The sequence below is a fragment of a genome, unplaced genomic scaffold (assembly GCF_019419815.1).
Source record: "Pyrus x bretschneideri cultivar Hongxiangsu unplaced genomic scaffold, Pyrus_bretschneideri_v1 Contig22, whole genome shotgun sequence".
In the NCBI taxonomy this organism is placed as follows: domain Eukaryota; kingdom Viridiplantae; phylum Streptophyta; class Magnoliopsida; order Rosales; family Rosaceae; genus Pyrus; species Pyrus x bretschneideri.
The window spans coordinates 23,796-45,053 of NW_025999524.1; the positions used below are offsets into that span (position 1 = coordinate 23,796).

Consider the following 21,258-nt stretch of genomic DNA (forward strand, 5'->3'; position numbering starts at 1 on the left):
CATAGAACATTGCACTAATTGCGTGTTTATTAATTCGTAATCTGGAATTTAACAGAAAAAAAAAAAAAAAGAATTTGATTGACGAAGGTTCAGGATCCAGATTTCTATCAGAAGTACGCTAAACTACCTTTGGATTAAACTATTACGCCTGGGGCGTTGTAGGATTTGCTTGTGTGCACACGAAGTGTGGTGTTACCACCCCATATTGCACAAGTATGTCAGAGTGCTGTTTTAGGTAAAGAGGGGTCAATTTTCCGATGTGAGATTCAGGGTCTAAACATTCACCATTACAACTTATTTACGAGTATTAGCACACATACCAAGGCAGAGGGGGACTTTATATAAGTGTGATGGCATGAAATAAGAATTCAGATCCTTTCCAAATTTTTGTATCCAAAGCCAACGGTTTAAAAATTCAAACTACTCGATTTAAATCACATGACTTTTATTAGCCCATCCCATTGAGATCACTTCACATAAAACCAAGCCTGTAAACATCTTGGAGAGATTTTTCACCTAAACGGTCCGGTCCAGGAATCCGAGGTCCATCAACTCCAAAAACAGAGATCCAGCAGAACAGCTTAGGCAAATCTAGGGTATACAAAGAGAAAGCAAGAAACGGACTTAAGCTACAATGACATATCACAACTTTGCCCGATAAGCATTACCAAAAGGGAATAATGGCGAGTTTAAGGGGCAGGAAGTTGAAGTTAGAAGAGAGGAGCAACCGCCCTCCCCTCAGTTTTTACATTATATCAAAAATAGATAACCCAGGGAGCATTTAGTCACACGAAACTTCTTATTCTGAACTCCCAAACCATAACCTCCTAGAGACTCGACCAAAACATTTAGAAGATTAAAGCCTTGGATGCTCGAGGAGGGCTTATCATTTAGCAGGTGGATGCTACGTGCACGATCAAGTCTACCACACGGGTACTGTAACCCCACTCATTGTCGTACCATGAGACAAGCTTGACAAATTTGTCGTTCAATGCAATTCCAGCCTTGGCGTCAAAGATGCTTGACCTGCAACAGCACCAGACATGTAATTAGGCTACATTCATGGTATATAGTAAACAATCAACAAAAACTACGCAGGTGTGCAAAGCGATCCCACATCAAAAAACAGGGCAAACTTGGATTCAAAACTGTTTTTTTTAACGTATTATCAATAGAATCTTGTTTCACATAGACTAACAATACCAAATTCATCAAAAATGGATTTGCTATTTTACCTGCTGTCACCAATGAAGTCGGTGGACACAACATCATCTTCGGTGTAACCCAAGATACCCTTCAACTTGCCCTCAGACTCCTCCCTGTTCATAACAGAATCACAGATGAAAATTAAAACCAACACAAACTCATGGTTATGTAGATGACAACATCCTGATAAAGAATACCAAATGCAAAGCAAAACAAGAAAAACAGAGCAGAGCAAATCTTACTTGATAGCGGCCTTGATCTGTTCATAGGTTGCAGGCTTCTCCAGCCTGACAGTCAGGTCAACAACGGAAACATCAACAGTGGGCACACGGAAGGACATTCCGGTCAATTTTCCATTAAGAGATGGGAGCACCTTTCCAACAGCCTTCATAATAACACATGGTTAGCACTACAAGACAACTTAAAAGAGATGGCCAATAGTGATGAGCATTGTTAATCAAAACTCATCAATTACCTTGGCAGCTCCAGTGCTGCTAGGAATGATGTTGAAGGAAGCAGCACGTCCACCTCTCCAGTCCTTCATTGATGGACCGTCGACAGTCTTTTGGGTGGCTGATTAACAACAGGGTAACCATAAACTTGGGTTAGTTTCAGCCTATGTTATATCAAAACTCATACAACTTAACAATTCAAGAACCAAATCTTACCAGTGATGGAGTGCACCGTGGTCATGAGACCCTCAACAATCCCAAACCTGTCGTTGATAACCTATGAACAATTGAAACAAAAAACAACGTAAATTACACATTCAATAGTATCGAAAATAAATAAAAACCAACAGAAACAAACAGACTCAAACCTTGGCAAGGGGAGCAAGGCAGTTGGTAGTGCAACTGGCATTGGAAAGAATGTGAATGTCTGGCTTGTATTCCTTCTCGTTCACACCAACAACGAACATGGGAGCATCCTTGCTGGGAGCAGAGATGATAACCTTCTTTGCACCTCCCTGGACACGAAAACAAAACGATTCAGTCCTGATGAATTTAAAAATAAAGATATAAAAGAACCATATGAATACCAATAAGGTTGACTCCACAAAGACACAATCACTATTCAGGCTACAACAAGTCAGCCTAACTTCAGGAGTAACAGATGAAGAATTCCAAAAGCTTATGCAGGATCAATTAACGAACGGGATCATAATCACTATATAGGCTACAACAAGTAACACAAAGAAGCTAAAAAGTACCAAGTGAATTCCGAATGCCTATCAATGATGTAAGAACAATCACCAGAAACGCAATTACTAGATGGCAATTGTGATAACAACCAAAATATCATATGCTATTTTCAAAAATCGAACGATCAATGCAATAGAATCATAAAACCAATAAAAAGAGAGTAAACCTTGATATGGGCAGCTGCTTTCTCCTTGTCGGTGAAGACACCGGTAGACTCAACAACAAAGTCAGCACCGCTCTCACCCCATGGGATCTCCTCTGGGTTCCTTTATAAGATCAAACAAAGAAATCATTCATTAAGCAATAAGCATTTGAATCTACAAAGCAAAACAAATATTGCGCTCCAATTGTCCCAAAAACAACAAACTGGATTCTATGCTAAGTTCAATCACTTAAGACAATAAACTAATTAGTACCTGATTCCGAAAACAGCGACAGGCTTCTCACCGAAGAGAAGGGTCTTGGAGTCCTTGACCTTGAGCTCATGGTGCTTCCATGCGCCATGGACTGTGTCGTACTTGAACATGTAGGTCTAAACACAAAACCAACCACACAAATCACTAATCCAATTCAAAATCCGAAATCAAAACTCGAAAAACAAAATAAACAACAAATCACATTCAGCATCCGAATTCGAAACTCACAAAACAAATAAACAACAGATCAGTGAAATCACAGATAGATATTCATGTCAATAACTCACCATGTAGTCAGTGGTGATGAAGGGATCGTTGACAGCAACGAGCTCAACATCGTCCCTCTGAAGAGCGACCCTAGCAACCAATCGTCCGATTCTTCCGAACCCTAAACCCCATTTCATTTCAACTCTCAATTAATTCACAGATCAAATCACAGGTCAACAACCCAAAGGTCAAAACACAAAAAGCGATGGATCCGATAGTTACCGTTGATTCCGATCTTGATCTTCTTGCCAGATGTTGCTGATCGATACAAAGAAGAACAAACAAAAATGGTCAAAACACACAAAAATTACAGAAAATTCAACAAATAAACACTAGATCAGCAGCAAAAATGGCGAAATCGAAATCAGTAATTGAGAATTAAGATCAATACCCATGATGATTGTAGAGAAAGAAAGTAAAGTCCAGAGAGAGAGGCAGATAAGAAAACTGATTGAGGATTTTAGATGGTAGTGTGAGAAAGAGTGAGCGTCGAGATATTATATATAGCGGCGAAGGGGTTAAACAAGTCGGTGGTTTTGGTCACATGCTGCGGTTTTTCTTGGACAAAAGGAAAGTCGCTTTGCAGCCGTTGGTTGCGTTTAGGGCTTTGTATTAGCCGCTGATTTATTAATATCCGCTAGATTTACTGTGAAGCGCACCCCGGCGATTGGACAAAAAGAAAATCGCTTTGCAGCCGTTGATTGCGTTTAGGGCTTTGTATTAGCCGCTGATTTATCAATACCCGCTAGATTTACTGTGAAGCGCTCTCCGGCGATTCGGTCACCCGTGACCGAAATCCTTCTGGAGATTTGGCATTAATGGGATGTGCGTGGAGGGCAAGCCGCTTCAGCTGCACGTGGCGCTCGTGAGAATGGGTCGGCGACCCTTTTTTTCTGGTATATTCGGAAGGAGATGCTGCGTTAAGGAAGGATGACGTGGCGAAATTGAAATTTTGGTCGATGAGTGAAAACTGAATAGTCAAATTAGAAAGGCTGAGCTTCTGGGATTACCGGTCAAATTCGACTTAAGGGCAAATACAATTCACGCGATGTTCTAGATAGTTTTATATACGTTTTTACGAGATTTATTTTGTAATGTATGCTAATAATTTGAATTGTTTATCATTTAGAACATTATTTATACAATATTGTGGTGAAAAAATTAGATAATATAGAACAATTAATTAAGACATTAATTTATAGTGAAGAAATTAACGAATATGGTTCTCCAAAGAAACGTTAAACCTTTAATCTACCAGTCATATGATTTTAGATTTTGTGATTTTTGGTAAATATGATATTTTAGAGAAGAACTAAAAGGTAAACAGTTCGTATCATTGACATACGTTAATGATGTAACAAAAACACGTGTCAATTGGAAAAAAAAATTGGTGCCACAGATCCATTTTCATAAAAAAAAATTATGGTTAATGTACAAGAAAAAGGTCTCAAGTCATAGATTAAATTCTTGTGTTCACGATAGAGAGATTAAAGTTGTGCTTGAATGTTGGTGAAATTTTATATTTTGACTGAGTATATAATTTTTTATCTATGAATTTTATTTACGAAGAAAGATAAAGTTTACATGTTACTTTGCCTAATTGCCTTTTAGCTTTACGCAATCTCAACCTCATAACGCATTTTCTTAACATTTCGAACAAATGCATGTCTATTTATGTGTTGTTGACGTAGCAACTAGCAAAAAACAAATTTTGCTCTATACCTTTTGAAATTGATTTAAAAATGATAGATATCGTCGTTGAGAATTTTGAAAGACTTATTGTCATGCCTTACCGACGGATGGTGATGCATCAACTCATCCTGCCCACAGATTATGCACCAATTGACCAGTATTATTCACATGTTCATTCTTTAAATCACAACCATTACCTTGATCAAGTAACTACTAGTCTTGTTGCTCAATCATCTATTCTAAGTTAGAATAATCTATATATACACAGTGACAAATCTAAAATTTGAACTTTGAAATTGTCGAACACTTGGTAGGTTTGTTGTCGTTAGTCGAACCATGTTGCACATTCACAATTTGATGAGTGTTATCAAGAGCTTTGAGTGTTGTCGGCGCAACATTACATCAAGTCTATTAAGATATGCCTAGCAGACATTAAACGCTTCATGATTACAAGTGGGATCTATATCAAATATTTAGAGGGTCTCCAAAGTACCTTCACATGCATGTTTCCCCCGATCTCCAAGTGGCCTTGGAACCCCATATGCGACACTTGCATACACTTTATCGCTACATTTTCTTATACATTCAGTTTGACGTATTTTATCCATACCAATGTTATAATTATTGATATCGACAATGATCGAGTTATCGTTTCCAGTGGCAGAGCCATGTGACATCCCACATCGCCCAAGATAGTGATCCTTATATGTATATTCTCATCCTTACCTAGCACGATACCTTTTGGGAGCTCACTGGCTTCGGGTTCCGTATGAAATCCGAAGTTAAGCGAGAAGGGGCTAGAACAATCCCATGATGGGTGACCCACTGGGAAGTTGCTCGTGAGTTCTCAAAAACAAAACCGTGAGAGAATGGTAAGCCCAAAGCAGACAATATCGTGCTACGATGGTGGAGCAAGGCGGGGAAGTGATCCGCCCCGGGCGGGGATGTGACAATTTGGTATCAGAGCCTAACCCTGGTCGCGAGTGTGCCGACGAGGACGTCGGGCCCCTAAGGGTGTGGATTGTGACATCCCACATCGCCTAGGGGAGTGATCCTTATATGTATATTCCCATCCTTACCTAGCACGAGGCCTTTTGGGAGCTCACTGGCTTCGGGTTCCATGGGAACTCCGAAGTTAAGCGAGTAGCGCGCGAGAGCAATCCCATGATGGATGACCCACTGGGAAGTTGCTCATGAGTTCCCAAAAACAAAACCGTGAAGGAATGGTAAGCCCAAAGCGGACAATATCGTGCTATGGTGGTGGAGCGAGCCCGTGAAGTGATTCGCCCCGGGCCGGGATGTGACAGCCATGCTTCAGCTGCCTATGCACAAAATATGAATACGTTCTTAACTCAATCAGAGTCTTTCAACGTAGAAAATAAAATACCTAAATATATATGATAAGAATTTTTACCATCTGCAAAAGTAGGAAAACACTTAAAAATACTTGCAAGAGTACAAGGTTTTCGTAGTATAGCAGCTCAAGCAAAGTCGTTTTCCACATGGATTGAATGAATAGTTTGTGTTTAAAACCAACTCTCAATTAATTATTTAAAACAAAGTTTGTAAAATGTTGATTTTAGAATTTAATATAATAAAAACGAATTTTAAAATAAAACAATTAAAGAAATTAACTAGAGAACAATTTAAAAGAAAATCAATTTGTAAAAGCCTAGAGTTCTGCTGTCCCCTTAACAATCCTATGCAATTTTACCAATTACTTATGAATTTCCACACACATGCTTTGAATTTTAGGTTTTCCTAATGCATATATTTCCTCGTGATGTTCAAGTGAAAACGTATATCTAACATGCAAGACTCATTAAGATATGTGAAAACCCTTTGAAAAACCATGCAACCCTTAAAAGCGTGATGTTCGCCTTAAGTGAACTTACAATTACTAATTACAAGAAGCCTTCCTCAATTTCATGGTGATGTTCCAACAAAATTGCATCAAATTACTTGTCTAAAAATACTAATGGTTGCGAATCACTAAGACAATTAAATAGTTTAATCGCAGTGATTAATAATTCAAAGCAAGCGTGCATCCATTCATAAGCAAATTAATAAAATCACATATTCATGCTAAGGTTCATGATATCGCCCTAGCAAAAGAACTTAGTTATGAACAATTATAAAACAAAATATTATTAAGAACATGGAAAGAAACACATCTAGAAAATAAACTTGAATTGTCAAAGGCTTGTGCGTGCGTTTCCACCTCTCCTTCCCTTCTAACCCTAAAAAGTCTTAGAATAAAACTAGGAAACATAATAAAATAATAAAACAGAAAATAAAAGGTTTCCTATTTAAACTGAAATTCGGATTTCTCAGAAAATTAGACCTTTGACCGACCAAATCAACTCCGATTTGGTCCCAAAAGGTCTCTTTTGAAAGCTGGAGATATCCACTACAAATCCTCAGAAGGAACTTCCTCAAAAAATACCATATTGACCTCCAAAATACCCAAAATGTCAAGAAACATCAATCTGGGAAAGCTACACGCTGGGCCTTTATTTGATCGCCACGGTCAAATAGTTTGGTAGAAAAATCTGAAACTTTGATACAATCATCTTGAAAACTCACGAACATCCTCCAATTGGAATCACTCCAAAATTCATCCGTTTGATCACTTTTTGCTCCAAAGAAAATCAAATGTCCTACATTAGAAATATAACTCAAAGTATCAAAATAATCAATAAATTAATACTAAGATTAGGGTAAAATATATAGTCTAATATTCGCTCATCAATATAGCTAGGCGTGCATGAAACATCACCAACCACCATGTTGAAGCGTGGATTGATGACCGAATGGTAGGTATGCATTTTCAATTACAATAGTCAACCATGAAATGAAGGCTCTAGCGATTAATTAATCTGCAAGTGACTTATAGCTTAACTAGTTAATAGTGTTTATTTTTGCACTTGAAGCTCTATGTTTGAATTCCTTTTCATGTAGTTTCGATGAATTAGTTTTATTTATCTTATCGATTGTTATAGAAAATGAGTGCAGTGACGTTTTATGGTTCATACAGCTGAGCCACTTAATGAGATAAGACTTTATTGTTATATCAATTGTCATAAAAAAAAAAAAGAAGAAGTAATTATTCTATTTTTTTAAAACATTACCATAACCTAATTGAAACGTACTAGAATTGCATAATGTCAAAGGCAGATGCCGGATTTTTTTATTAAAATTTGCGGCCGATCGAACAAGAGAGAACTAAAGCGAGAAAATCATGTTTATAGGTTCCTCCAATTGCCCATTTCATGATATTTAAGCGGATTGAAGGATAGATAAACCCTATTTTGATAGCAAAATTCTCAAGGACTTGGATAGTTTGTTTATCAATGACTTGTCCTTTCAAGTTCGACTTTTAAGTTGGAGCATGACACGAATGTTGTTCTATTATAATAAGGTGATTTAGTAACATACGAGAGCTAAAAACTCATTGAGACCAAAAAGCGTGTGTGGTCCAAGATAAGGAAATGACAACAATGCACACGAAGGCAAGTCTCGATTTGCGATCAAGACGGATAATGTGATGACAAGTGACCCTTTGTTGGATGCATCGTGCCCTAGGCTCGGGTAAGGAATTTTTTGTTGACTGGACCTGCACGAGAGAACATTCTATAGGCCCATTGGGCCAAAATGGGTGACTTAATTAACTTGTAAATATGGCGAGGACCAAAAAATAAACTTAAATCAAATATTTCCTCAATTGGAAAGGCCACAAATTTTGAAACGAAAAATTAGAATTGTTGCCCACATACCAATTTGAATTGGAATAGGATACTCTCTCCTTCAAATTTTTTTTATTTATTTATTTATATTTTTCTATGTGAATGGTCACGATTAAATCACGTCAACATATTGTGTTGACTTTTTTATAGAGAGAGAAAAAGAGAAAGGAGAGGGGAGGAGAGAATTTAGATGGGAGAAAATCCTACTCTATCGGAATTTGAATAAAAATTGGTCAAGGCTGAGCCTTTTCTTTACCTTGTAGTACACGCGAGCCACTCCGTAATTTTTTGGAGTCTAAAAATGGGTAATTAGTGGGGGCAATAAATATACAGCCCATAATTGTGAAGAAAAACTCATTGTTCTGCCTTGTCCCTCACCCCACCTCCGACAAGAAAGAGAAGGGAATTGTTGTTCAATCATCTTCCGCTCTCTTCTCTTCTCTTGGTTTCTCAATAGCTTTATCATGGCTTCCTCCTCCAGATGGATAAGGCCTGAGGTACTGGAATTATTTCGATTCTCGGTATCTTATATGGTTACTTCAAAGTCGAATATGAAAAAACCCGATATTGAATTGATGAAGGAGAATAGTTGATCTCATTCTCTCGTCATCCTTTTGACAATCGACACTCTGTTTTTCATGTGGAACCGTTATAAATATTCACTCGATAGACTTTTAGTGAATTGTGTTCTAGATTTGTCGTGTAAGTTTTAATTTTTTAATTTTTTTTTTATCATATATGTGGTAAATTTCTGAATTCCATGCCAACTTTTTATTCTATGATATACTGTACGCTAAATAATATTTTTTTTTGGCATGGACACATAGGTGTTCCCCCTATTTGCTGCAGTTGGTGTAGCTGTTGGCATTTGCGGCATGCAGCTTGTTAGGAACATCACCAGCAACCCTGAAGTCAGGGTTACCAAGCAGAACAGAACTGCAGGGGTGCTAGAGAATCATGAAGAGGGTGAGAGATACGCAGAACACGGACTCCGGAAATATGTCCGTACTGTTAGACAAGATCAGCATGCTAAGCTTATTGCCGAAACTTGTGGAGTTTGACTTCGTTCAAACTCTTATCGTTCCAGCCGTTCCTTGTTTCTAGGGCTGTTTAGTATTTGTTCTTCTGTTGTATTTTTGAACGTATGGTTGTAATCTGTTTCCTTAGTTTTCTGGTTGTAATCCTTTCCTTGTATCTAGGGTTTTCAAACCCAATCTGTAATCATGAAACTCTTATAAATACATGCATCCCACGATTGTTTGGGTATGCAATTGAAGTGAATATTACAAGTGATTAAGTTTTACATGGTATCAGAGCCTTTTTCGTCTAACGACATCGATCCTTTCCCTTCTCCTTCCCACGCTCCAATGGCTGAAAACACTATCACCCCTTCCTCCTCCACTTCCAGCCCTACCACCAACCCTACTTCGAATCACCCCTTCCATCCATTCTCTACAGTCGTCAACATCAAACTTGATAGGACCAACTACCCACTGTGGTTGGCCCAAATCCTTCCCATTCTCAAAAGCCGAGATCTGATGGGATATGTTGATGGTACCTTGATTCCCCCTTCCAAATTTTCCCCATGAAAAACAAAAGTGAAGTGTTTCAAATCTTTGTTAATTTTAAAGCCAATGTAGAAAATATGCTTAATTTCAAAATCAAAACCCTTCAGTGTGATGAAGGGGGTGAATATAAAAACCATGACTTTCACAAATTTCTTACTGCCCATGGCATTTCCCAACGTTTTTCGTGTCCTAAACACCCTGAACAAAATGGAATTGCCGAGCGCAAGCATCGACATATTGTTGAAACAAGTATAGTCCTGCTTTCCAAATCTCACATGCCACAAAAATGTTGGTATGATGCCTGCTCCACGGCTATTTACTTGATCAATCGTATGCCAACTAAACTTCTGTCTTTTGCCTCACCTTATGATAAACTCTTTCAAAAACAACCACACTATGATTTTTTAAAGGTTTTTGGGTGTCGCTGCTTCCCTTGGTTAGTGCCTTCTACTCATAATAAGCTTCATCAGAAATCCAAACCGTGTGTATTCTTAGGGTATTCACTGAACCACCAAGGTTACAAATGCTTGGATCTATCAACAAGACGCATTTACGTGTCTCGCCATGTCCTATTCGATGAGGACTGTTTCCCCTTTAGGGGACTCACATCTGTCTCTAATAACGTCTCCACTTCGGGTAATCCTCAGGTCTCAGACCTAGTATTAAATTTTGATTGCCCTAGCACCTATAGTGTCCCTCCACCTCGAAACCTTCCTCTGGCCGAGCCACCTCTTACCCAGGATATCCATCCTACCTCACTTCCCCGTGTCCCCGACCTCTCCCATCCTGCTACACAATTTTCTCCTATTGCAGACTCATCATGCCCTCCCCTGCTAGTATCATCTAATATTCCCCCAGCCGCCCCACCATCAAATGAGCAAGTTGGGGTCACTCCTGAAACCTTGATACCTGTCACTGCCAGTGGTTCACAACATGTGATTACCACACGCTCCAAGTCCGGAATACACAAACCCAATCCTAAATATGTTATGCATTTAACTGTTGACAAGTTACCTGTTGAACCCACGTGTTTCAGTCAAGCTATCAAGTCTCAGGAGTGGAGGAATGTCATGGTTCAAGAGTTTAATGCCTTGCAAAAATATGGGACTTGGACCTTGGTCCCTTATCATTCCAAAATGAATCTGTTGCCTAATAAATGGGTGTTCAAGGTGAAACGACGTGCAGATGGTTCGGTTGAACGCCATAAAGCTCGCCTTGTCGCCAATGGATTTCATCAACAAGCGGGTGTGGATTACGGTGAGACATTCAGTCCCGTTGTTAAGCATAGTACGATCAGGCTTGTTTTAAGTCTTGCTGTGTCCCACAGATGGCCTGTCAGGCAGTTGGACGTGCAAAATGCGTTTCTGCATGGGTTTCTGAAAGAAGACGTCTACATGCGACAACCACGGGGCTTTGTTGATCAACAATTTCCATCTCATGTGTGTAAACTACAACATAGTATTTACGGGTTAAAACAAGCACCCAGGGCCTGGTTCCAAAGGTTCTCAGATTTTCTGCTCGAACTAGGGTTCCAAGAATCCTCTTGTGACTACAGTTTATTTGTGTTTTGACAACAAGGTGTGTATCTGATCTTGTTAATTTATGTCGACGATATTCTGATTACTGGCAATAGTCCTCATCAAATATCCAGCTTGATTACTCGATTGGGAACGCTGTTCTCTATGAAAGATTTAGGCCCACTTCATTATTTTTTGGGTGTTGAAGTTAAATACAATGGGACTGCTATGCATTTGTGTCAATCAAAATATGCATTAGACTTGCTTTCTCGCACCAACTTCACTGAAGCCAAGCCAATATCCACCCCGGTCCCCTCTGGTCACAAGCTCAGTGCGTATGTGGGGGAATCATATGACAAACCCGACGTGTATCGAAGTGTTGTTGGAGCCCTACAGTACATCACCATAACACGCCCTGATCTGTCCTATGCTGTCAACCAAGTGTGCCAATTCATGCATTCTCCTAAAACTACTCATTGGATGGCTGTCAAACGGATTTTACGGTATTTGAAGGCCACGCACACTCATGGGCTTCTATATAAGCCTGGTTCTACTCAAATCAGTACCTTCTCAGATGCGGATTATGCAGGCAATCCTGATTCTCGGCATTCAACTGGTGGTTTTTGTATATATCACGGTTCAAACATTGTCTCCTGGAGTTCTAAGAAGCAGAAGACCGTATCTCGGTCTAGTGCTGAGGCAGAGTACAGGCAGTTAGCATACACTGCCGCTGAACTATCGTGGTTTCGGTCTTTATTCAAGGACCTGCATTTGCATCTGGATCGTCCTCAGATTTGGTGTGATAATATCTCTTCCATAGCTCTGGCGTCTAATCCAGTTTTCCATGCACGTACCAAGCATTTGGAAGTTGATTATCACTATGTTCGGGAGAAGGTTGTTCGTGGTCAATTATTGGTTAATTACATTTGTTCGCAAGATCAACTTGCAGACTTATTCACCAAAGGCTTGTCCTCGTCTCGATTTCAGTCCCTTGTCTCCAAGCTTCCCGTTGTTCCACAGCTTGTCAGCTTGCGGGGGGCTGTTAGACAAGATCAGCATGCTAAGCTTATTGCCGAAACTTGTGGAGTTTGACTTCGTTCAAACTCTTATCGTTCCAGCCGTTCCTTGTTTCTAGGGCTGTTTAGTATTTGTTCTTCTGTTGTATTTTTGAACGTATGGTTGTAATCTGTTTCCTTAGTTTTCTGGTTGTAATCCTTTCCTTGTATCTAGGGTTTTCAAACCCAATCTGTAATCATGAAACTCTTATAAATACATGCATCCCACGATTGTTTGGGTATGCAATTGAAGTGAATATTACAAGTGATTAAGTTTTACGCGTACCAGAGCTCCAAATACTTCTCCGATCCACTGATGCCAAAGTGAATCAAGTGATGCAATTCATCGATGTGCCGGAATTGGAGAACGTAGGACACGAAGTTTGTTTTGTAAAAGGGTTTATGAGGCGAATTCTATGTGCTACAAGCTTCCAAGTAGTTGCTGTGTGTATGATCTTTTTTATCAATAAAGTTCATATTTTTTCCGAGTTGGATCTATAACTAATTCCCTATAGTGCTTGTGGGATAAGATCAGATAAAATGTCGTAATCTGGTCTTTACACGAACTCGAATTTGTACAAGAATCGCTTCCCGATAGGCAAAAGTCAGGAGCAAAAATTAATGAAAAGACCTTCAGTTCTTGCTCTATTTTATCTATTTCCACTAATGAGTAGTATTAGTTCGTCGTCATCATTCTCGTGGAAGATCTCCTTAAGAATTCTGCCACTAACTTTGAAAACGCAGAGGAGCTATCCTGAATTAGTTGAGCTGAAGAATCATACTGAATGGAGGACTGCGATGGCTCAGGAATTCAGTGCCTTGCAGCGTTGTGTTACGTGGACTCTTGTACCTTACCATCATGCCATGAACTTATTGCCAAACAAGTGGGTTTTCAAGATAAAGAGGAGTGCAGATGGCTCGATTGAGCGACATAAAGCTAGGCTTGTGGCTAATGGCTTTCATCAACAATCCGAGATCGACTATACGGAGACCTTTAGTCCAGTTGTCAAGCATGGCACCATTAGACTTGTTTTAAGTTTGGTAGTTTCAAAGAAGTGGCATGTTCGACAGTTGGACGTTCATAACGCATTTCTACATGGGTATTTGAATGAGGATGTGTACATGAGACAACCACTGGGTTTTGTTGATAAACAGTATCTTAACTATGTTTGTAAACTGCAACGTAGTTTGAATGGTTTAAAACTAGTGCCTAGGGCCTTGTTTCAAAGGTTTTCTGAATTTCTCCTTCAATTAGGGTTCCAAGAGTCCATGTGCGATTACTTTTTGTTTGTTTTTAATCAAAGAGGAGTTTATTTGATTTTGCTTATCTATGTGGATGACATATTGCTAACAGGAAACAACAACACTCAAATGGCATGGTTGATCAAGAAGCTCAGCACTTTATTTTCCATGAAAGACTTGGGTCCCCTTAGTTATTTCCTGGGTGTTGAAGCCACTTACGTTGGTAACAATATGCATTTGGCTCAATCCAAGTATGCCCTGGACTTGCTTGAACGAAAAAAGTTTAAAGATGCCAAGCTTATTTCCACTCCAGTTTCTGCAAGACAAAAATTGAGTGCTTATGTTGGTGAACCTTACAAGCATCCAGATCATTATCGTAATGTTGTTGGAGCGTTGCAGTATTTAATCATTATGAGACCGAATCTCTCCTATGCCGTTAACTAGGTGTTCCAATTTATGCACTCACCCAAGGACACTCATTGGGTGGCAGTGAAACGCATCTTGTTGGAACGAAAAATTAGAATTGTTGCCCACATACCAATTCGAATTGGAATAGGATACTCTCTCATTCAAATTTCTTTTTTTTATTTACTTATATTTTTCTATGTGAATGGTCACGATTAAATTACGTCAACATATTATGTTGACTTTTTTATAGAGCGAAAGAAAAAGAGAAAGGTGAGAGGAGGAGGGAATTTAGATGGGAGAAAATCCTACTCTATCGGAATTTGGATAAAAATTGGTCAAGGCTGAGCTTTTTCTTTACGTTGTAGTACACGCGAGCCACTACATAATTTTTTGGAGTCTAAAAATGGGTAATTAGTGGGGGCAATAAATATACAGCCCATAATTGTGAAGAAAAACTCTATTGTTCTGCCTTGCCTCTCACCCCACCTCCGACAAGAAAGAGAAGGGAATTGTTGTTCAATCATCTTCCGCTATCTTCTCTTCTCTTGGTTTCTCAACAGCTTTATCATGGCTTCCTCCTCCAGATGGATAAGGTCCGAGGTACTGGAATTATTTCGATTCTCGGTATCTTATATGTAATTAGTAATGGGTTGCTTACCAGACTTTGGAATTTTAACAAGATAATAAGATAATGTGTAGACATTAATGATAAAGCACTTTGGTGATCATGATCCAGATTCTCACCTTATCAGAAAACACATGTTTAGATTTCATTTTGTTTCAATTACATTTTTATAATTTGTTACACTGTAATTTGATTTTGGTTGATCCTAGAACTGAAAGGGAGGAGAAGAATTCTTGAGTAAAGCTGCTCTACCAACAAAATGAACAAGAAAAACAAGAGAATGTTTCGACACCTAAACGAGTCAGAAGAATCAATTGAAACCACAACAGAATTACTTTGAAAACAACCCGCGTTTGATTTTGCTTATCTATGTGGATGACATATTGCTAACAGGAAACAACAACACTCAAATGGCATGGTTGATCAAGAAGCTCAGCACTTTGTTTTCCATGAAAGACTTGGGTCCCCTTAGTTATTTCCTGGGTGTTGAAGCCACTTACGTTGGTAACAATATGCATTTGGCTCAATCCAAGTATGCCCTGGACTTGCTTGAATGAAAAAAGTTTAAAGATGCCAAGCTTATTTCCACTCCAGTTTCTGCAGGACAAAAATTGAGTGCTTATGTTGGTGAACCTTACAAGCATCCGGATCGTTATCGTAATGTCGTTGGAGCGTTGCAGTATTTAATCATTACGAGATCGGATCTCTCCTATGCCATTAACAAGGTGTGCCAATTTATGCACTCACCCAAGGACACTCATTGGGTGGCAGTGAAACGCATCTTGCGTTATTTGAAGGCCACGTATGATCATGGTCATGTTTATAAACCTAGAGGTATGCAACTGTATGCTTTCTCCGATGCAGATTATGTGGGCAATCCTAATACCCGTCACTCTACAGGAGATTTTTGTATTTATTTGGGACCAAATCTGGTGTCTTAGAGTTCAAAGAAACAGAAGACTGTTTCTCGGTCGAGTACAGAAGCCGAATATAGGCAACTAGCCTACACTGCTGCTGAGCTCTCTTGGTTAAGGTCATTATTCAGAGACCTTCATTTGCATCTTTTCATTCCACACATATGGTGCGACAATGTCTCTTCAATAGCCTTAGCTTCCAATCTAGTTTTTCATTCGCGGACGAAACACTTGGAGGTCGATTTATCACTATGTCCGCGAGAAGGTGGTTTGAAAACAACTTCTGATAAATTTTATTTGTTCTCAAGATCAGATTGCTGATTTGTTTACAAAGGGTTTGTCTGCCTCGCGTTTCAAGCTTTTGGTGTCCAAGCTTCTAGTTGTTTCTTGGCATAAAGACCAAGTCAGAGTTATCAAGATTCCAGCTCATGTTTAATCTTTAAAGTCTGTTATTTAGGGATGCAGTCCTTATCCAAGGATAACTCTGATAGGTCTAGATTATTTTTAAATGTTTGAAAGTTTGATTTCACAGATGTTGTATTATTCAAATTCAAATATTGCCCTCTAAATAGGGTTGATAAACCCCAGATGTAATCTAAAAATTATTATAAATACACACAACCCATCAGTTGATGGGTATGCACATTCTGAGCTGGAAACCTGAGAGTTCTAAAGTTTTACAGGAATAACAAGGTATGTTATTTAGGGTTTGTTTCTTATTGTTGTAAAACTTATACTATACCTTGATCGAGAACGAGAACCAAGTCATTGTCGACTACTGCAGGAATCCGGTGAGCAACAGTGATCACGGTGCATTCCTTCATTTCTTCCCTTGTCGTCTCCTGAATTACATTGTCTGTTGCCGTGCCTATAGAAGCCGTTGCCTCGTCCAGCACTAGAATTCTCCTCCCTTAGAAGCACTCTAGCTAGACAAACTAGCTGCCTCGGTCCATGAAAAAAAACTACGAGATTTGAAAACATAGCAGGGGCAAGCAGTCGCCTCTGATCCTTCCCGACTGTGTTACTGAGTCAACATTTGTTCAAGACCTGCGTTACATATGAATATCTTGTCATACAAGCTACCATATTTCGTGACACGAATGCTGCGCCAGGGGATCCAGATTAGTCCTCACAGTTCCTTGAAATAAGGTTGGATCTCGTGGGCTTAAGCCTAAACTTGACCTTAAGCCTTGCAACCCTATTTTCGAAATGTCTAATCCGTCAATGAGAATCTTTCCTCCTAACTCCTGAGGGTTCTACTACTCGGAACAGTGCTTGAATCAAAGTAGACCTCAATTAGCCTAATTATAATCTCTAATTGTCACTTAATTCTCATTTACTATTAATTGATAATTTACAGGCCTCCACGAAAAGATGGAAACCCGATTAAGCTCCACAAATAGATGGAAACCTGATTAAGTTCTATGTATTCTTAACCAGCAGGAAAAACAAACCTTTCTTCATTTGATCAGCAACTTCGAAATGAAGTTTTCCATTGCTGAAAGCTTCCCTTCTCCATTAATTTCATTCAGGCAACAGTAGCCTCTATGAAAATGAAAATTTTCTTGTTTTATTTTTTTGGCGAAGAAAATTTTTGTTTTCATAGTGGCTCTGCTGCCAGAATAATCTCCTGGCCATGCAGCTGACTGTGATCTTGTTGCCCATATTTACTTTTTATCTGGGCTGAGAAATTGTGGAAGAAGAAGAAGGGTTTGAGAGAGAGAGAGAGAGAGAGAGAGAGAGAGAGAGAGAGAGAGAGAGAGAGAGAGAGAGAGAGAGAGTTGGGGTGGTGTGGAATGAGGAGAGAGAGATTAGGATGGGAACTTAAAAGCTGGATGTTTTAAAGCTGAATTGCACTATAGTCCTTGTTTTATTCGGTTAGCATTGTTAGTTCACCTTTTTAACTTTCTTCCAACTTGGGTGTTCCAAATGAGAAAAGTGCACAAAAATGAATTCGACCGCTACCCATTAACTCATTTGGATTGCTCACCTTGCACAAATCAAGAGCTCCAATATCTTTTTCACATAAATCAAGGTTCTGAATTTTCTGATTCTTGGGCTTCGGACAGTAGATCTGAAAAGGATCCAAATTCAAAATGCAGGACACTTTTGTCACAGGTCCAAGACTCTTTCCAATTCAAGTTTCCATCCGAAAATAATTTGGCCGCACCATTCACAAAACTCGGGACCTTCCAATGCATGGTATCACAGCATTATTGAGAATGCAAACATGCACATCTGTCCTGGAGTTTGGACATGAAGCTGGAATTGTGAGACAATCATCCAATTCATTGAAATCTACAGATGTCTCTATACGTACTACTCTCTTTCTAAATTTCTGTTAGATCTTGTAAGTTTGTAACTTATAATTTAGTCACTTAATCTACATTCACGGTTAACAACTTAAGCAACGAAAATAGAAGAAAAACCGAAGCATTGTACCCAATTGGTACCTTTATATTTGTTTTGATGGATCAATGAAATATCAACTATCGTTTCTTGTGAAAAAAGAAGAAAGAATATTACATATTTGCCAAGATGGCTACACTACATAGTGAAAGGACTACATCTTACAAAGCTTAGTTCCTAGCAAGTTACAAGTGAATTTATAAATACCTTATTCTTGACAAACAAAAAAAGTAATCTTAAACCCTAGTAAATAACAGGAAAATATTCAAAATCCTTTATCTTACTAGAAAACCATAAGTGATGCTAGGGAAACTGTATTTATAAATCACATTCACATGATCACGAGGTAACAAATTTAGAGTTATATAAAGATTATCTGACCCTAATGGGATGAACTTACTAAATTCATTTTTACTAAACTCATCCAATTAAAGGATGTGTTGAAGTTACCAAGTTTTGGGCTAGAGTATAGCAATGCTTAAGTACTTCCGTCCATAAACACTTCTAACGTAAATGCTCTTATTAAAAGCACATTGTCATCTCTTAGGTACTTCTCCAAAAAGCACTATTTAGTGCTTTTAGTCATTTCAAACACATTTTCTTCTAATTCAGTATTTATTCTATTCTTAACTGTAATATCTCCAGCTAATCAAACACCCTTATTCCCTTTAAGTAAATCTTTGAACTTTAATATCTTTGCTAATTGCCACACCTAATGATTTACTTAAACAAAGCTCAAAGATATCTCATTTGGCCTTCCGGTGTTGGCCTCTTCGCTTTAACCATGACTTTTCATTGCGCCCTGCACTCTAAGGACCACTTCCTTTGTCCTTAATATTAGTTAATTTGGGTATCAAATTTTCTAATCTTGATCATGTCCTTTCAATTTCAAGTTTTCAAATTTATATTCTACACAAATATCAATATATTATTGAAGGACAATCATGTCGTTGATCTATGGCTTGTTTGAAATTACTTTTAAAATAAGCAAAAGTGCTTTCAAACGAGTCTCTAATTGTTCAGCTTGCTCGTTGATCTCCTTGCAGTTGATTTTATGAACCTAAATGTCCAAAACAAAGGGAAATATTATTCGACCCCAACAATTTTCGTTCCATACACAACGAAAAAAACTGCACATTCAAAAGCAAACCGTAACAAAAGAGAAACATAAACACAGAGATATGAAACCTGAGCACACAAGATGTGATCAGATCATATGGAGTCTAAAGCACTCGGATTCAGAGAAGCAAATGCAAGAAGCTGCGCGTCGCGCTCGAACACATCCAATTGTTGCTTTTCCAAATTCACATATGCTTCAATCCCTTCTCCATTCCTTGTATCAATCAGAAAAATAGCATTCTTCAGGGGACAGCTCGCAATAGTCACCCAAATTGGCTTCCCCCAGCCAAAGTCAGCTTCATACACTGGGAACCTGCACCAGCTGCTACATCTGTACGTCACCAAATTCGCTATCGAAAATTCTTTCCTTAATGCTTGCGTACACTCTTTAAAGATTGCCGGCCATTGATCTTCCCCGCGAAACTTTTGAGCATAAGAATCACAAAATCGGGTCATGCTTTGCTTCATTTGAGTCACCAGGTCATGCAACTCCATCACACTGTCCTCAGCTGTGGACAATGTAAAAGCCCAAATCATGCTGCCTACAGAATTTTTGGGCAACGGAGGGACCACCCTAGTGCGGAGATTCACTGTATGGATGAAAACTGTCGGGTTTAAGGACGACTGTGAAGTTGATCTTAACGCAGAAATTGCACAGCTGTAAATCAAAGCTGTCACAACTTCAACCCTTGTAGGGTTTTGCACTTTGTCCGCGACTATAGCTTTGAGGGAAGCAATCTTCAGGGCATCAAACACAAATCTCTTGGTGACGCAGTCGCCTTTTTCGAGCACAGTTTCCGGGAACAATGGCATGTCACCTTGGGGAAATGTATCTGCTCCGATGAACAAAGGAGACGGTACGTATTGATCACACTTGTTTCGAGCTGCCCAGTCGTTGATGAAGTTGGCCACGGTGGATGTGTCAGCTACTTTGTGTGACATACAGATGCCAATTGCCATGCCACCACAGTCAAAGAAGCTTACTTGAACAGCAAAGATCACGCTGAGACTCGAATCGTCGTTCCACTGTAAATTGTCTGTGAATAACAGGGCCAGCCATGTATCTTCAGGGTGTTCAAGAATTTCAGATAGCTTGACGTTTCTGACTCTTGCTTCGACAAACGCAACTCCTTCATCGTTGCAGTCAACGGAGGCTCGGTCTCTGATCCTGCCCGCGAATGGGTAGTACTTGGATAGTATTTCTGATAAAGATTTCTTGAGCTGATTGGATTCGTGATCGCCATTAGGAGAAGCAGAGCTCTCCTTGTGATAGAAGTAAACCACCGGCAGATAAGTACGAGGAGTATTCTGTTCGATGAATGAAAGGTTGTGTGTCCGAAGATGTGGTGGGGTTGGAGTGGAAGGTTTGATGATTTCTCTGGATATGAGTTCAACTTCCATGGTCATGGTAACTGTCTTGGTTTGATGCTAAAGATCCAAAGCTGCAATAAAATTTTGAGCTTTTCCAAGTTCATGTAGTTGAAATGTATTTATAGGATGAAATCTAACGAGGTCGTGAGGAGTGATTATCATACTCTCATTTTCTGCTTCTGCAATCTTCTCTTTGTTTCTATCCATCGATTCTCCATCAATTATCGCCATGATTGTCCTTTAAGTGATATATTATTGAAATTTCTATGCAAAAAAATTGAAAACTTGAAAGTGAAAGGATATGATCAAGATTAGAAAATTTGATAGCCTAATTAACTAATACTAAGGACAAAGGAAGTGGTCCTAAAAAACTGTACGGCAGAATGAAAAGTCATGTTTAAAGTGAAGAGGCCAACACTGTAAGGCCAAATGAAATGAGGATCTTTGAGCTTTGTTTAAGGGATTATTGCGTGTGGCAAAGACACAAGGGGAATGAGGGTG

At 39.0% G+C, this 21,258-nt stretch overlaps 3 protein-coding genes across 3 annotated transcripts; 1 reads left to right on the forward strand and 2 right to left on the reverse strand.

Moving 5' to 3' along the window:
* Positions 1-826: 826 nt before the first annotated feature.
* Positions 827-3,497, reverse strand: LOC103949900 (glyceraldehyde-3-phosphate dehydrogenase, cytosolic). Its single transcript, NM_001302290.1, is given in 11 exon segments — positions 827-1,026; positions 1,236-1,319; positions 1,449-1,591; positions 1,682-1,779; positions 1,875-1,935; positions 2,027-2,173; positions 2,575-2,674; positions 2,825-2,940; positions 3,112-3,212; positions 3,314-3,349; positions 3,483-3,497. Coding segments are annotated over 11 exon segments (1,026 nt in total). The 5' UTR covers positions 3,487-3,497; the 3' UTR covers positions 827-890.
* A 5,410-nt stretch (positions 3,498-8,907) lies between these two features.
* Positions 8,908-9,797, forward strand: LOC108867446. The gene is made up of 2 exons (XM_018648089.2): positions 8,908-9,026; positions 9,357-9,797. Exons 1-2 carry the CDS (start codon positions 8,994-8,996, stop codon positions 9,588-9,590), a joined length of 267 nt encoding a protein of 88 aa, XP_018503605.1. The 5' UTR covers positions 8,908-8,993; the 3' UTR covers positions 9,591-9,797.
* Positions 9,798-19,334: 9,537 nt separating this feature from the next.
* LOC103949890 (acyltransferase Pun1-like) lies at positions 19,335-21,110 on the reverse strand. The gene has a single exon (XM_048584816.1). The coding sequence runs from the start codon at positions 20,791-20,793 to the stop codon at positions 19,480-19,482; it is 1,314 nt and encodes a 437-aa protein (XP_048440773.1). The 5' UTR covers positions 20,794-21,110; the 3' UTR covers positions 19,335-19,479.
* Between the last annotated feature and the right edge of the window lie 148 nt (positions 21,111-21,258).